At 41.9% G+C, this 17,867-nt stretch overlaps 1 protein-coding gene across 1 annotated transcript; it reads left to right on the top strand.

Moving 5' to 3' along the window:
- The first annotated feature begins 5,513 nt into the window (after nucleotides 1–5,513).
- On the top strand, nucleotides 5,514–6,709 carry LOC116897987 (mortality factor 4-like protein 1). Its single transcript, XM_032899388.1, is given in 1 exon segment — nucleotides 5,514–6,709. A coding segment is annotated over 1 exon segment (972 nt). The 5' UTR covers nucleotides 5,514–5,578; the 3' UTR covers nucleotides 6,551–6,709.
- Nucleotides 6,710–17,867: the final 11,158 nt, after the last annotated feature.

Genomic DNA, 17,867 nt, shown 5'->3' with positions numbered 1-17,867 from the left:
CCTGTAAACACTTCCATGATGCCTCTAAATCCTGAGATTTTAAATAGGCAGACTCTTGAACCCCACATACTACAGATTCTGTCTCTGTATTACGTAGTGTTCGTTTTGTTAAATTGTCACAGTTCATCCCGCTACTTTAGTACATGCCCGGGTTTTCTCATTAGAACTGAAGTCAGGAAAAAACCAAGATTATACCCTTTATATATTCCTTAATACACAGCAACTTCACTCTGGACTCCTTTCAAAAAACCTTTTCCAGGAGCCTAAGGAAAGGGCTTTAAGAAAGAAACATGAAAGAAACGGCTTTCGAAAGCCAGAGGCCTTTTAGTCAGATGATACTGATAGCTAAGATTAAAAGGTAGGAACTTTTGAGCTCTTCTCTTCCTCTTTCTCTTCCTCCTCCTCCTCTTCCTTCTCTTCCTCCTCCACTTCCTTCTCCTCCTTCTCTCCCTCCCCTTCTTCCTTCTCTTTTTTCTCCTCCTCCTCTTCTTCTCCTTCCTCTTTCTCCTCTCAACAAAGGATTTCAAGAGACTGGGAAGGGTTCCCCAAAAGACCCCAAAGTATTACAACTGCTTATTGTTCTTGTTGTCAACTTGAAACAACCTAGAGTCACAGGAGAAAAGGGGACCTCCCCTGAGGAACTGCCTCTGTCAGCCTGCCCTGACTGATGGCTGATATGGGAATGTCTAGCCTACTGTGGGCAGCACCATCCCTATAGCCGTGGGCCTGAGCTGTAGGCTTGCTGAGCACGAGCCAGAGAGTGAGCAGTCAGCAGCTTTCTCCGTGGCTTCTGCTTTAGTTTCCTCTCTGACTTCCCTCATTGAAGGACTGTGACCTGGAAGTGTAGTCTTAAAAAAAAAAAAAAAAAACAAAAAAACTCTCTTTCCTCTCTGGGTTGCTTTGATCTGCATGTTTTACCACAGTCATAGAAAACAGCGTAGAACAAGAGAAAATGTGTAGAGAAAAGGTGCAGGGGAACCGCATGCCCTGGGGGAGCTCCTGTTGGGTGCTTTAAGCAAGAACTGAGCTAAGGTCAGATCTGAGTGTGATAACATTATGGTCAGCTGAGAGTCCTAATGACAACCTGGCCTTGCATACCTGTCCGTCACCATTGGGAGCAGGTGCCCTCCCCTTCCCAGGTACTCACTGGCGTTCCCAATAACTTAAGAAGAGATCTGCCCTCTGCTGCTCCTGGAGCCAGGCTCCCCTTAGTAGAGACATTGTTCCATATTTTCAAAGCATCATATTTTAATCTTCAAATCTATTTAATGTTAATGTTATATATATTTATATATAGAGAGAGAGACTTCACTATATATATATATATATATAAATAGAGAGAGAGACAGAGAGAGAGAGAGAGAGAGAGAGAGAGAGAGAGAGAGAGAGAGAGAGAGCAAACACATGTCACTGCTTTATCCTAACAAGAAGAAAATTCATCTGGAGCACCACCATTCTCTACGTGGAAGAAAGAGACCCTCTATGCTAAGAAACTTGAAGATGCTCTCTGAATACAGAGCAGAAGCCTTGCCATCCACTGCACATTGATTCTGGCTCAGAAGTGAGCTCAGTCCCATTAACCTGGGCCATATGCTGGGAAGTGGGACAATGTCTCACTGCAGTTAACCTGGGTCATCTGCTGGGAAGCAGGAAGATGTCATATTTCGAAGATGTCCCATGGCTCATCTCTCCACAGGCCAACACTCAAACCCAAACACGAAGTCTGAGATGTTTCCATAGTGACTTCCAGAGATGTGGAGCCAGAGGCCTTTCCAGTTCATATCTTCCCTCCTTCCCCACCCACACCTGAATAAGGAAGGAAAGCCTGGCTCTAAGCCTACAGGACTCAGACCCACAGAGTTAACACAAGAGAGGATGACCGGGGTCTCCTGTCCTATGACTTTTGTTCACAGTGGATGCCCATACCTCTACTCACAGACTTCCCTCCCCAGAACGGCTGTCCCTTCACCTGGGAAGCAACCGGAAGAGTCCCGCTGCTGTCTGAAGAGGATATTCTTCTACCTCAATGGCTGCCAAGGGCAGCGACGGGCTTTGGAGGTGTGGCTGTCAAGTCACTCAGAGGAGTCTTCAAAGGTCAGAAAATGCTTCACTTAGTTGAGAGGCCATGCTGGAGCCATGATCAAGAGAGAGAAAGCCTTCCAAACTCCTTTCTGGAGTCTACTTGTCTCATACATTTTTTGTTGTTCAGTGAACCAAATGAAATCTGAATAAATAAGACATTAATAAAAGGAAGATTTGGTGCAGAATATGTTATGTTGTGGTAGAATTTCCAAAGGCCGGGAAGGGGAGTGGAGAAGTTAGAGTCTTTGAAATTCAGAGAAACACTAGATGTAGACTGCACCCGGGAATAAAATGGTTAAAATGGGAGATCTTTATTGAAGATCTTTATTGATTTATAAGATTTATTGAAGAGTCTTTATTGAAGCATGTATGGTCTTTATTAAGAAAAGTTACATCCACATGTCTATACCCTAACTATCCACAAAGGTTCAAGGCAGGGGACACTGGCACTAGAGAGAAGAAAATACAATCCAAGCCCCTGACCATCTTGCATGTCCAGAGATAATCCATTAGCACAGCTATTCAAACTCTAGCCAGTAATTTTCATCTTTCCAAAGACTGGGCAGTGCATTTAAAGCCGCATGAGAGATAAGATCCTGGAGATGGTAAGAGAAGAATCACATAGAGGAGGCATCAGGGGAATAAACACAGAAATACAGAGGGGACACTGTGGTTTAACTTATGTGGTAAAGATGAGCTACTGTTTAAAATGGCATCCAGTAGAAATACAGCAACAGCATCTGCTGTTACCTGAGTTTTTGATCTTAGCCATTCTGACTAGTGTGTTACCTCAGGGTTGTTTTGATTTGCATTTTGCTGATGTATAAGGATGTTGAACATTTCTTTAGGTGCTTCTCAGACATTCAATATTCCTCAGTTGAGAATTCTTTGTTTAGCTCTGTACCCCCCCCCTTTTTAATTGGCTCTCTGGAGTCTAACTTCTTCAGTTCTTTGTATATATTGGATATTAGCCCTTTATCAGATGTAGGATTGGTAAAGATCTTTTCCCAATCTATTGGTTGCCATTTTGTCTATTTACAGTGTCCTTTGCCTTACAGAAGCTTTGCAATTTTATAAGGTCCCATCTGTCAATTCTTGATCTTAGAGTATAAGTCATTGCTCTAATTTCTGTTCAGGAAATTTTCTCCTATGCCTTTGTATTTGAGAGTCTTCCCCACTTTCTCTTCTATTAGTTCAGTGTGTCTGATTTTATATGTAGATCTTTGATCCACTTGGACTTGAGCATTGTACAAGGAGATAAGAATGGGTCAATTTGCTTTCTTCTACATGCTGATTGTCAGTTGAACCAGCATCATTTGTAGAAAATGCTGTCTCTTTTTCCATTGGATAGTCTTAGCTCCTTTGTCAAAAATCAAGTGACTATAGGTGTATGGGTTCATTTCTGGGTCTTCCATTCTATTCCATTGATCTACCTACCTGCCTGTCTCTGTACCAATACCTTGCAATTTTTATCACAATTGCTCTGTAATACAGCTTGAGGTCAGGGATTGTGATTCTCCCAGAAGTTCTTTTATTGTTGAAAATAGTTTTCGCTATTCTGAATTTTTTGTTATTCCAAATGAATTTGCAAATTGTTCTTTCTAACTCTATTGAATTAGAGTTGAGTTGGAATTGAGAATTGAGTTGGAACTTTGATGGGGATTACATGGAATCTGTAGATTGCTTTTGGCAAAATGGCCATTTTTACTATATTAATCCTGCCAATCCATGAGCATGGGAGGTCCTTCCATCTTCTAAGTTCTTCTTCAATTTCTTTCTTCAGAGACTTGAAGTTCTTGACATATATATCTTTCACTTACTTGGTTAGAGTCACACCACAGTATTTTATATTATTTGGGACTATTGTGAAGGGTGTTATTTCCCTAATTTCTTTCTCAGCTTGTTTATCCTTTGAATAGAGGAAGGCTACTGGTTTGTTTGAGTTAATTTTATATCCAGCCACTTTGCTTAAGTTGTTTATCAGGTGGAATTTTTGGGGACACTTAAGTATACTATCCTATCATCTACAAATAGTGATATTTTTACTTCTTCCTTTCCAATTTGTATCCCTTTGACCTCTTTTTGTTGCCTAATTGCTCTGGCTAGGACTTCAAGTACTATATTGAATAAGTGGGGAGAGAATAGGCAGCCTTGTCTAGTCCCTGATTTTAGTAGTTGCTTCAAGTTTCTCTCCATTTAGTTTGATGTTTGCTACTGGTTTGCTGTATATTGCTTTTACTATGTTTAGATATGGGCCTTGAATCTGATCTTTCCAAGACTTTTGTCATGAAGGAGTGTTGAATTTTTTCAAATGCTTTCTCAGCATCTAATGAAATGATCATGTGGTTTTTTTTTTCTTTGAGTTTGCTTATATAGTGGATTGAAGAAATAGGAACACCCCTCCATTGTTGGTGGGATTGCAGGCTGGTACAACCACTCTGGAAATCAGCCTAGTGGTTCCTCACAAAATTGGACACAGTACTAACTGAGGACCCAGCTATACCACTCCTGGGCATACACCCAAAAGATGCTCCAACATATAACAAGGACACATGCTCCACTATGTTCATAGCCAGAATTATTTATAATAGCCAGAAGCTGGAAAAAAACAGATGTCCTTCAATAGAGGAATGGATACAGAAAATGTGGTACATTTAAACAATGGAGTACTATTCAGCTATTAAAAACAATGGCTACATGAAATTCTTAGGCCAATGGATGGAACTGGAAAATATCATCCTGAATGAGGTAACCCAGTCACAAAAGAACACACATGGTATGCACTCACTGATAAGTGGATATTAACCCAAAAGCTTGGAATACCCAAGAAACAATTCACAAACCATATTAAGTTCAAGAAGAAGGAAGAACAAAATCTGGATGCTTCAGTCCCTCTTAGAAGGGGGATCGAAATACTCATGAGAGGAAATATAGGGACAAAGAGTGGAGCAGGGACTGAAAGACCATCCAGAACTGTCCCACATGGGGATCCATCCCTCATGCAGCCAGCCACCAAACCCAGTCACTATTGCTGATGCCAAGAAGTGCTTGCTGACAGGAACCTGATATGGATGTCTCCTGGGAGGCCCTGCCAGAGCCTTACTGATACAGATGAGGATTCTCACAGTCAACCATTGAAACTGAGCACAGGGACCCCAATGAAAGAGTTAGAATACACATGGAGGGGTCCATGGCTCCAGCTGCATATGTAGCAGAGGATGGCATTGTCTGACATCAGTAGAAGGAGAAGCCCTTGGTCCTGTGAAGGTTCATTTCTCCTGTGTAGGGGAATGCCAGGGTGTTGAGGTGGGAATGGAAGCATCTTCATAGAAGCAGGGGATAGGGTAGGACATATGGGAGAGGGGTAGAAGGGAATAACATTTGAAATGTAAATACATAAAATATCCAATAAAAAATAAATTATGGGGTGGGGTAGAGAGTAGGGGGTGGTAGTCGAAGGTAATGGGAGAAGGAGGAGGCGGCGAATCACTTATAAATGGCGCCCAAGCAGGACCCGAAGCCTAAATTCCAGGAGGGCGAGCGAGTGCTGTGCTTTCATGGGCCTCTTCTTTATGAAGTAAAGTGTGTAAAGGTTGCCATAAAGGACAAACAAGTGAAGTATTTTATCCATTACAGTGGTTGGAATAAAAATTGGGACAAATGGGTGCCAGGAAGCAGAGTCCTCAAATACGTGGACACCAATTTGCAGAAACAGCGAAAACTTCAAAAGGCCAATCAGGAACAGTATGCAGAGGGCAAGATGAGAGGGGCTGCTCCAGGGAAGAAGACATCTGGTCTGCAACAGAAAAATGTTGAAGTGAAAACAAAAAAGAACAAACAGGAAACATCTGGAAACAGAGATGGTGGCAGTACCAGTGAGACACCTCAGCCTCCCAGGAAGAAGAGAGCCCGGGTAGATCCAACCGTTGAAAATGAAGAAACATCCATGAACAGAGTTGAAGTTAAAGTGAAGATTCCTGAGGAGCTGAAACCATGGCTTGTGGATGACTGGGACTTGATCACCAGACAAAAGCAGCTTTTTTATCTTCCCGCCAAGAAGAGTGTGGATTCCATTTTGGAGGATTATGCAAACTATAAGAAGTCTCAAGGAAATATAGATAACAAGGAGTATGCTGTTAATGAGGTTGTGGCGGGGATAAAGGAGTACTTTGATGTAATGTTGGGCACTCAGCTACTCTACAAATTTGAGAGACCACAGTAAGCTGAAATTCTGGCCGTTCACCCGGATGCACCCATGTCCCAGGTGTATGCAGCGCCACACTCACTGAGATTATTGGTGCGAATTGGAGCGATGTTGACATATACACCTGTAGATGAGAAAAGCCTTGCTTTATTATTGAACTATCTACATGATTTCCTCAAGTACCTGGCAAAGAATTCTGCAACTCTGTTCAGTGCCAGTGATTATGAAGTGGCTCCTCCCGAGTACCATCGGAAAGCCGTGTGAGGAGTGTGCTCTCTCACTCGTGCTTGGATCTCTGTAAACAGTTTGGTTCTTAGTCCTTCTCTTGTACAAATGATGTACTTTGAAGACCGTTAGTGTATAACAGAGTTGATGTTTGTTTTCTGTCTGATTTTAAACAGAGGAAATAAAAGGAGTTAACTGCTCCTTTTTTCTTTCTTTTTTTCATTTCAACGTTTCTACCAGTGTATCAGTGATGGACAATGGAGAGACACGCTGTAGAGCGTTGGCCTAGTTGACAAAGCTGCTTTTGAATGCTGGTGGTTCTGTTCCTTTGACACTACGCACTTTTATAATACGTGTTAATGCTCTATGACAAAATGCTCTGACTCCTAGTGCCAAGGTTCCCTTCAGAGTGTATAACTGAACACTCATCCATCTGTGCTCTTCTTTTTTTTTTAATGGTGCTTAAAGAGCCCATCCTTTGCAAGTCATCCAGGTTGTTCCTTAGGCATTTTATCATTGCTCAATTGTTAATGAATGGTGGCTTGTTTTCATGGTTTTTGTATTTGTGTCTAATGCACATTTTAACATGATAGACACAATGCATCGTGTAGCTAGGGTTTTATGGAAAAGTCAGTCTTGTAGGAGTTGTTTTTCAGTTCTTCAATAAATTTTTTCTTTAAATTTCAAAAACATAAATAAAACATAAATTAGGAAAAAAAGAAATACAGCAACAGAACCGACAGGAGGAGGAGAAACCGACCCTAGTAAAGTAGTCTCTGAAAATAAATAACACCTAATGCTTTCGAGTCACACAATTGACTTGTGATTCAAAGGGGATTTCTCTGAGAATTAAAACCAGCGTTAGAAAGTGGTCAGAGGGGACTACACTCTTCATGAAATCTTTGATATTGTATCATTGATTCTAAGGCCTTACCACTCATGCAACATTAAGTGGTTCTTTCTAACTTTCCCAAGAGTCAGTTTCCTCATTTATAAGATAGGACTAGGGGCAGTGCTAACCTCCTACCACTAAAAGAATTACACCGGAGACTGTCAGTGCCGCTCCACACAAGGCCTGAGCAGAGGAAATTCTCAGTAATCCCCATCCCAGTATTCACTTAATATGTCATCAATAACTCCTGAAATAAAGACATGCGGCTCTAACTCAACCGTCGAGAGCACATTAGAGCCAGTACTTTGGCTCAGGATTATTCAACCTTTTATCTGTGAAGATTCAGACAAGCCTTTCATCTAAACCCCACGGTCTCTCAAGCCCAGCACCGCCAATAGTTTGTATGGATCATTCACTGCTGTGCACTCAGGGAGCAGCATTCCAGCCTGGACCAACTAGATATACCACCACCCTCAATGTCTAACAATCACAGAGTCTCTAGGCATTGACCCTGGAAGGGAGGTTGACATGAACACACGGAAAACCTACTCTAAAGATTTACTTGATACCCACAACAGCCATGTTTCCTCTCATGAGAACCAATCAGGAGCTAGTTCCAGGCAGACACAAAGCGTTTCAGTTCTGAAGCATTGTGTCTATGTATTTATTTATTTATCTGAAAGTCAGCAGCAGAAACACAATTTTCTTTGGAGATATACATAGGTAGATAGATAGATAGATAGATAGATAGATAGATAGATAGATAGATAGATAGATGATAGATACATACATACTTACATACATACATATACAGAGATACATAGATACACAGATAGACAGACAGACAAACAGACAGAAAGATATAGATAGGCAGATGATTGACAGATAAATGGATAGATGATAGACAGACAGGTAGGTAGGTACATACATACATACATACATACATACATACATACATAGATACATAGATACATAGATAGATAGATACATACATACATACATACATACATAGATACATACATAGATACATAGATACATAGATAGATAGATGGATAGATACATACATACATACATACATACATACATACATACATACATACATAGATACATAGAGAGATACATAGAGAGATACATAGAGAGATACATAGAGAGAGACATAGAGAGATACATAGAGAGATACATAGATAGATACATAGACAGACAGACAGACTGCTTTTGGAAAGAAACAATCAATGAACATTATTTAAGGAACTATGTTGTGATGGCGTGAACAAAAAAAACAGCCCCCAGAAGTTCACAGGAAGTGGCACTACTAGGAGGTGTGGCTTTGTTGGAGTAGGTGTGGCCTCGTTTGACGACATGGCAAAGGGGTAAGGGATAGGTTTTGAGGTTTCAGAAGCTCAAGCTAGACCCAGTGGCTCACTTGCTCTTCTTGAACCTTCAGAGCCAGATGGAGAACTCTCAGCTACCCTCCAGCACCATGCCTGCCTGCACACTGCCATGCCTACTGCCATGATGACAATCTGGGCTGTAAGCTGTCCCGCAATTAAACGGTTTTCCTTGTACGAATGTTTCCTTTATGTCTGTGGTCATAGTGTCTCTGCACAGCCATAGGAACCCTAACTAAGACGCATGCTGACCTATCTGATAAGCACACCTCTGGAAAAATCTGTTGAGCCAATATTGTCCATGTTCTTGCAATCTGTCATGCCGCTGAGCGTGGTTAAGAAGTGAAGCCAGTGTAAACACGTTCCATACAACCAGAGACATTAGGGTTAAGTAACCATGGCTCTACCACAGATTTCCCTCTTACCCAACACCATTAGCCCTACTGTTAAACAGAGAAGCGAAGGCAGCCTCAAAGAGGCCAACCCCACAGCCTGACAAGGTGCAAAGCACAAGGCCACAGCAAAGTCACACCCACTCAGAATTCACCTTCACCTCCAGAAGTCAGCAAACGGGTGGAGGCAGCAGTCGGACCCCCATCACCATAAACAGCATTTAAGCTTAGAGTTCTGGTGAGCAAAGCTATTTCCATGTCTTTGGGGATGGTTTATAAGAATGACACTTTGGCAGTATGGTTTCAGAAAATTACGTGAAATGAAAAACGCTGTCGAACAGATGTGTTCTCAAGTCCCTGTCCACATCGCAGTCGATCTACTTAATGAAAACACTGCTACGGTTCAGAATTAGTGCTGTCTGCGGCTACAGTATTGTTATGCCAGTGTCTCCAAGGAGTGAAGAGGGTTGGGAAGGAACAAGAGCGAGGAAATTGCCAGAACTTGGGGTCAGGGAGAGAATATCTCAAAGGCAGGTACCTCAAGGTGCTAAAGAACAAAGGGGAGATTAAAATTAAATATTGCTTATGAAAAAATAACTAAACCAGGACATAGATGTGGAAAGCCTGTTTTGTTTAGATAAATTAAATCAAGTAAACAACACCTCCTCCCTGCTCTACCTAATAAGGCTCCGTTTCCACATAATTGGAATGTAACAACGCTGCTCCTCTCTCCCCTGAATTCATTAAAATGAAGTCTTACCAGCGCTCAAGAGCTGTCTTTCCCTCACTTTGCCCTGATACCTGAGGGAACATGGAGGGGCCACATGAGCTCGTCCTCAGCTGTCACAGATGCAATTCTGTGCGGTTCTTTGTCTTCTACTTCATTTGTCAGGACTGATTACCACCAGCGGCAAAACTGATCACGACCCTGTCTACCCTCTCTCCACAAGCAGCAAGAGTGCACCTGAGGGTCTGCAGCAAGGGCATCCTTGGGAAACTTTTCACACCTAATTGAAACTGCCCACGGTTATTTTGTCCCAAAGAGTTTCACTTCCCATTTCACACAACCCGAATCCCGCCCCTGCTACATTCACCCGAAAACCCGCAAGGAAGGTCCACTCTCTCCGTTAATGGTAAGTCAGTTCCATTTTATTTTTAAATACTTATCTGTTTGTTGATTTATTTATGTGGATGGTACCTTCATGAGTTCATGCATGCCACATATGTGTCAGCACCCTCAGACTCCCTGAGCCTGGAGTCCTGGTGGTGTGAGGCCTTCACAGCCTCATAATCAATTTTAGATTTGTCTTATTTTATATGTTATCTTTTGTCTGGTTATATATCACACATGTAGCACACCAAGGGGTCATATCCCCTGAAGCCACAGTAACAGAAAGCTATGAGCTGCCACAGGGTGTTAGGAACTGAACCCGGGTGTTCTGCAAAAGCAAGTGTGCTTAGCCACTGAACGCTCTCTCCAGTCCCCGGGACTGAGTCAATTTTAAATAAAGCCAACATTTTAATTTTGGATGGTGAAAGAGATGTCTAGCAAAAATAAAATTAACCTTGAAAAGATATACTGACAGCTATAGAGGCCATAAAGCAGTGGGGTATAAATCCAGCTTGTTCTTGAATGCTAACTCTGTGTGTGAGCGTCCGGAGTGCTCAGACTGTTGACGAATGACGGGCCTCCTCAGGAAGACGCGCCCCATGCAATCCCCACTTGAGTGCTTACGTTTTCTTTTCTTCCCCTTTTTAAGTATAGAAAGTTTATATTATAATAGGAAAAAATGCTTCACATTGGAAGGGATATAAAAACAAATATTTTAATAAAATCTAGCCCCTGAGACATTTCTGTGGTGATGCTGACTGTGTACTTTAGTTCAGATTAAAATGAATTTGCATTATTCTGCAGATCTCCAATCCCATCTTTGGTGGCAGCTAAACTCTTAGCTGCTTTTCCCATTTTTTTGTTGTGAAAATAAATAAATTGCAATGTCTCATCTGAACACGCTGACGCAAGCAATTTGGTTCTTTCCATTTAAACAGGAAGATTCTGCTCCATTCCTCTTTCCATCAGCGTTATTCAGAGATGAATATAAGCACCGTTCTTTTACACTTTTAATGCACATACATTGTTTAATGTCTCCAACATATGTGCTGGGTGTTTGCTAAGATTGCCAGCCCTAGTGTCTCCTGAAGCCGTTGGCTAACAGGGAAGGGAAGGATTTCCCAAATACCACACAACTGAAATGTGACATAATTGACTTTGGCAGAACTATTGGATTTTCTTTTTTTTTTTTTTATCTTTATTAACTTGAGTATTTCTTATTTACATTTCAATTGTTATTCCCCTTCCCGGTTTCCAGGCAAACATTCCCCTAACCACTCCCCTTCCCCTGCTATATGGGTATTCCCCTCCCCATCCTCCCCCCATTACCACCTTCCCCCAACAATCACGTTCACTGGGGATTCAGTCTTAGCAGGACCCAGGGCTTCCCCTTCCACTGGTGATCTTACTAGGATATTCATTGCTACCTATGAGGTCAGAGTCCAGGGTCAGTCCATGTATAGTCTTTAGGTAGTGGCTTAGTCCCTGGAAGCTCTGGTTGCTTGGCATTGTTGTGAACTATTGGATTTTCATAGGGTGCATCTTCACCCCATGCAAATGAAGAAAAGTGCCCCCCAAAGGGAACCCCAAATACCCAGGAAATGCACTCCTTCATGGGTTCACTCTGCTTGACGTTATCTCTACGAAAATTTTCTAAGTTTCCCTGGGAGTCTTTGGCGAATGTTTTACCTTTTTGTCTCGATCGACTGTTTGGTAGATTGGCAAATTCAGTGGAAATTGAAAGACTCAGCTGATAGGGGACACCTTCCTCACCAAGGACAGCCACACCTGCCCAACTCACCTAGTCTCCAGTGGACTCAACTTCAACCTCACTATTTTTAATTCAAGTAATGAGTAGACATATCTTAAAATCTGCCCCACCCTCAGTATCAAGCAAGCAGGCAAAAATCTCACAAGATTTGAAATTTTTAGAAGATTACTTATAACTATTAATTTGCCTGCTAACTATGTCATTCAAGAAAAATTTTAATATGTATATCTAGAAATAAAAGGCTGTTTAGTATTTTCCTATCTCCCCCTCATATCTGATACTTCTTTACAGACGGATTCAAAAGCAAAACATGTTTCAGATTTACTTGGAACTGGGGGTAACACCTAAGCAGAAAGACAAGCATGGTGTTCCTCAGAGAGTGCGACTCACGCTAACGTAGCTGTGTGTGCACATGATAGACGTAATCTGAAAAGCGTTTAAGTGACTGTCTTGGCCCTACGACTATCTTCATGGAGATGAAGAATTTGGGAAATTTCATTGAAACTTCCTGTGCCCCAGTGTGTCTATCTGTAAAATGGCAGTGGGCAATAACAGTGCTTATCTCCTTGGTTCATTGTGAAAACAGCATTGAGGAAGAAAAGTATGTCAGGATATTGGGCAGGATATTCTAGAGTTCTTGGCACTGTTTCTACTATTTCTAAGTGCTAATAAACAAACAAACAAACCCTTTGTTCTCGCTTGACAATTCTAGGACAAAAATAATGTAATAGCTGCTGCTTTTTTATTTTATCTATTTGGGTGTTTTACCTCTACGCATGTTTATACACCATGTACATGCAATGCCCACAGAGGCCAGAAGGGGGAGTAAGAGCCACTAATACTGAAGTTAGGGACACTGTGGGCAGCCATGCTATTCTGGGAATTGAACCCAAGTCCTGGGAAGATCAGTCAGTGCACTTATCCTCGGAGCTATCTCTCCAGTGCCATGCTTCTGCTTTCCTACTCTCTCCCTCCCTTCCTCTCCCCTCCCCCTCCCTCTTTCCTTCCTTCTCACTCCCTTCCTTCCCTCCCCCTCCCTTCCCCCCCACCTCTCTCTCTCTCTTTTCTAAGGTTTTAATTGAGAGCTCAGGAAACTCCAGCCCATGGGTCAAATATGACCCGCTGCCTGTTTTTGTTTTTAAATGACTAAAAGAAAACAATCAAAAGAAGAACATTTCACAATGCTAGAATTGATGTGAACTATGTCAGTGTCTGTAAGTAAAGAGTACTGGGAATCCAGTAATGCCCTTCCCCTCCGGTGGCATATGGGTCACCTTTCGCACTATAAGACTGATTTGGGAAGTTGTGTTGGAGAGTCTAAAATGCTTACTACTCAACTCTTAGGAAAATAAAAGGGGCCAACCTACGACATTGCTAACTGATGCATGTTCTGTAAAATGAAATAACCCATCAAACAGAAAGGAGGTGCATCGCTAACCTTTGTCAGTTTCAAGGGGATTCGGAATCTCCGTGAGGACACATTTCCAGATGTGTCTCTGAGTGAGTTTCCAGAAAGGTCTAGCAAAGCAGGGAAGACCCAAGCTCAATTGGGGGACACCACCCATCCCCTGTCTGGAATCCCAGACTGGAGCAAAGGGAGAGAGTATCTGAGCCTCAGAGTCCATTGCTCTCTGCTTCCTGGATGCCAACATAGCAAGGCGGACCAGCTGCCCCCTGTGCTGTCACATGACTCCCCACAGCCAACTGCACCCTCTAGTTGTGAACTCCTGTAAACTCTTATTTCCCTAAGCTGCTCTTGTTGGGAGTTTTTCACAGTAAATGAGAAAAGGAACTGAAAGAAAAAAATTCATATTGAAAAAAAAAACACACAAGATAAAACTCAATTGCCGGGGTTGGGGATTTAGCTCAGTGGTAGAGCGCTTGCCTAGGAAGCGCAAGGCCCTGGGTTCGGTCCCCAGCTCCGAAAAAAAGAACCAAAAAAAAAAAACTCAATTGCCCCAGATAATTCCTTCTAAATAGTTCTAGAAAGATTTGATGAAGCCCAGTGAAATCACAGAGGGGGGCCAATGAGCCAACTCAGTGGGTGGAGCCTCAGCTCAATTTCTGGAAACCATTGGTAGAAAAGAACAAACTTCCGCAGGACGTCCTTTGACATGCACGTGCGTGCTGTGGCGTGTGCATGTGCACGCACACGCGTAATAAATAATTACAATCTTAAAGCATTTTTAAAGAAATTACAGACAAGGGCTGGAGAGACAGCTCGGCGACTAAGAACACTTTCCGCTCTTCCCGGAGACCAGGGTTCTGTTCCCGCCACCCACACAGTGTCTCACATCCACCTGACTCAAGCTCGAGGGGATCCAACTGACCTCCATGAGCACCAGACACACACATGTTGCACATAAATATGTGCAAGCAAAACACCCATGCACGTAAAATTAAAAATAATAAATAAAAATTTAAAGAAATTATAGACTAAGTCTAATAACATCCTGTGAGATTTGTTTATTCATGGTAATCAAGAATTCTCCCCATTCGTGCCCCTGATGCTAAGTTTTGTGGTAAAAATTTCATGTAGCATCTAAGTACGAACAGGCTCTTGTCCAATCTCCGTCTACTGTTAGCTTAAGCACGTCTTCCTCTCGTTTAATACACTGCACTTTATTTCTTCTTCTGAGTCATAGCGCGGGTCTTAAAAATTAAAGACTGGCCGTGAAGAAAGTTTACACAGCCCATCCACTTGCTCATAAGTCTCTACTGTTTGCTTTTCCCCTGGGTAGGATTTGTTCATTCTCTTCCCAAGATCCATAACCTTATTCACAGTTTACTCTCAGTTATTTTATGATACTTTTTTTTTACTAAAATAACTATATTTCTAGAAATGGCTCCTCTTGCAAGTGTGTGAACTCCTGACAGCTTCGGTTACGCCGTGACCAGGTGAGCAGTAGGATCCAGGGTCCTAATTTTGTTACATACCCAGCTGGGTGGAGAAGAGCACGGAAGTCCATCGGTAAGATGAAAAGTCTTAAGGTGAAACCTTTTCCTTCCTGTAGAACTCTGTGTAAGCTTACTATTTGCTCAGAGTCCTTATAGCCAACAGCTTTCTCCACGGGAAACACTTTCTTTTTTTATTGGATATTTTATGTATTAACATTTCAAATGTTATCCCCTATCCAGGTTTCCCCTTAGAGTCACCTCTATCTCATCCCCCCACTTCTATGAGGGTGCTCCCCCACCCATCCAACCACTCCCACCTCCCAGCCCTGGCATTTTCCTACACTGGGGCATCAAGCTTCATAAGACCAAGGGCCTCTTTTCCCATTGACGTCCAGCAAAGCCATCCTCTGCTACATATGTGGCTGGAGCCATGGGTCTGTCCATGTGTACTCTTTGGTTGGTGGTTTAGTCCCTGGGAGCTCTGGGAGCTCTGGTTGGTTGATATTGTTGTTCTTCCTATGGGGTTGCAAACCCCTTCATCTCCTTCTGCCCTTTCTCTAACTGCTCCATTGGGGTCCCCATGCTCAGTCCAATGGTTGGCTTAGAGCATCCCCCTCTGCATTTGTCAGCCCTGGCAGGAAACACTTTCTAATTCAAAATGAGACCATTTTTCTTCTAATTCTCTAGTCTACGGGAGCTCTATTTTTTTTCTGTAGTAATTTGGTATTCTAACTTCCAAGTTCCTCACCATGAGACTGTGTTTCAGATCCGCCCATCTGTGTAAGAATGCTGTAGTTACCAGAACCACAGAGGGAATGACGGCACCTTACAGGTGAATCTAAGTGAACACAAATCTACCGGGGATTGGTGAAGATACTTCCCAGAGGTTTGACGTGTTCACCAGTAAAAGCCCAGAACAAAGATCATGTGTGTCTTAAAATCTAAATTCTTACGTATTTGATGGAATAAGGGAAAGTATCCATCTCACCTCATCCCAGCAAACCACGCCTTTAGGCAACCATTCCCCTGTGCAGTTAGCTGAGGAGATGCAGATACTGAACTCGAGCCGTATCTGCCAATCAATCCCCTTCTTGCTGATACAGAGCCTACCTCGCCTATTTTTCTGAAACAGTCGATGTTCATCTCATCTTCTATCTTGGACTTCCTTTAATTCGAATACCTATAAAACTATGAATTAAACTGGTTTTCCACAATCCTTCAATTACTTGTCACTAATGATGTATAGGTCAAGCACATTTTTATTTAATCTGCCACAGAAATGTCATATTTATCTTCGTGAGTAAATGTAAGTGGTCTACATGATAGAAAATTTAGATTAAAATAGGTATTTTAAATTAAGGCACAGGGCTGGAGAGACGGCTCAGCAGTTAAGAGCACTGACTGCTCTTGCCCTGAGTTCAATTCCCAGCAACCGCATGGTGGCTCACAGCCATCTGTAATGAGATCTGATGCCCCCTTCTGGTGTGTCTGAAGACAGCTACAGTGTACTCTATACATAAAATAAATAACTAAATCTTTTAAAATAAATAAATTAAGGCAAAGATTCCCTCAGAGATATTTTCATTTATATGTCTGTGGAAAGTGGAGCAAACGTTCATTTCCCGATATTCAACAAGAAATGTCATTTCTGTCATCTACTGTATGAAAAATGCTCGATTCTTCTTTTAATTTTCTCTTGGTGGGTAGTTAGCTTTCTAATTGATTACTTGCCCTTGAGCTATGAGCACACCTGGCCTTGTCAATGCCTACTGTTCTATTAGGTAATTTGCTTTATTGGTTAGAAGTGTCTGTATGCTATAGAAATTAATATTTTGCTCATTACATTTATGCTCATTGTTTTTGTGGTTAACTGCTTGTCTTTTAGCTCAGTTCATAGTCGAGTTTAAAACAGCAACTTACCCTAGGAAAATGCTGCTCACTTAAGGATTGTGTGAATGCCCTGGGTGTTCTCCTCATGCTTTGTATAGTCTTTTCGAATGTCTTCGCCTCATATGGAATTTCTTTACACATAAGAGGTGAGCTACGCCACAATTTTTACGAATAGAGCTGCCTGCATGTGACTCCCATCACAGCATATTTACAAGTTCTTGACTTGAGTACACACAACTGTGGCCTTTCATGTTGTTCCATTTATTTATTTTTCTATTTCAATGTAAGAAAAAAACTGTTGTATTTGCTGTCCTTTTACAGCAATGCCTAATCTGATAACTGCTATAGAAACACTCTTCTCTCTCTCTCTCTCTCTCTCTCTCTCTCTCTCTCTCTCTCTCTCTCTCTCTCATATATAGGGAGGGTTTGATTTTTTTGTTTTGCTTTGTGTTTTGTTTTTTAGTTTTTTCATTATTGTTTTCTTGTTTTTATTTTTGAGAACATCAGAAGAATTTTTACTGACATGACAGGGAATTTAAAAATTAAAATTAACTCTGGAAGAAATTACTAGTTTATGATTCTGCCTTGTCACCCAGAACTAACACTTATCTGTCACCATTCATCACTGCATACATACTGCAATAGAGTATCTTGGTATGTGTTTTGTACTCTACTGATTAGATTTCTCCCTGACTATCCTGTGTTCTAACATTACTGTTATGAACAGCATCGTTGTACCCTGCTGTCCTGCTGGGTGACAATAAATATGTGGTGCTGGGGTGTTCATCTTGATATTTGGCCAAGTCACTGAATTTTTCTATTAGTTCTAAGAGAGTTTAAGCTCATCTTTGGTTTTCTAGGCAGAAAATGACACCATCTACCAAGGATGGCGGTTGTACCTTTCTGCGCCAGGGTTTCCACACTGCTACCCCCTTGTCTTAAGTTAGTGGCTGCTTTATTCTCACTGTGGTGATGTTTATGGCTGTCTATGGTTGCCTATGGTTACAATGTTTC

Source organism: Rattus rattus, chromosome 4, assembly GCF_011064425.1.
Source record: "Rattus rattus isolate New Zealand chromosome 4, Rrattus_CSIRO_v1, whole genome shotgun sequence".
Classification (NCBI taxonomy): domain Eukaryota; kingdom Metazoa; phylum Chordata; class Mammalia; order Rodentia; family Muridae; genus Rattus; species Rattus rattus.
This window is presented reverse-complemented; position numbering and strand designations above follow the sequence as displayed.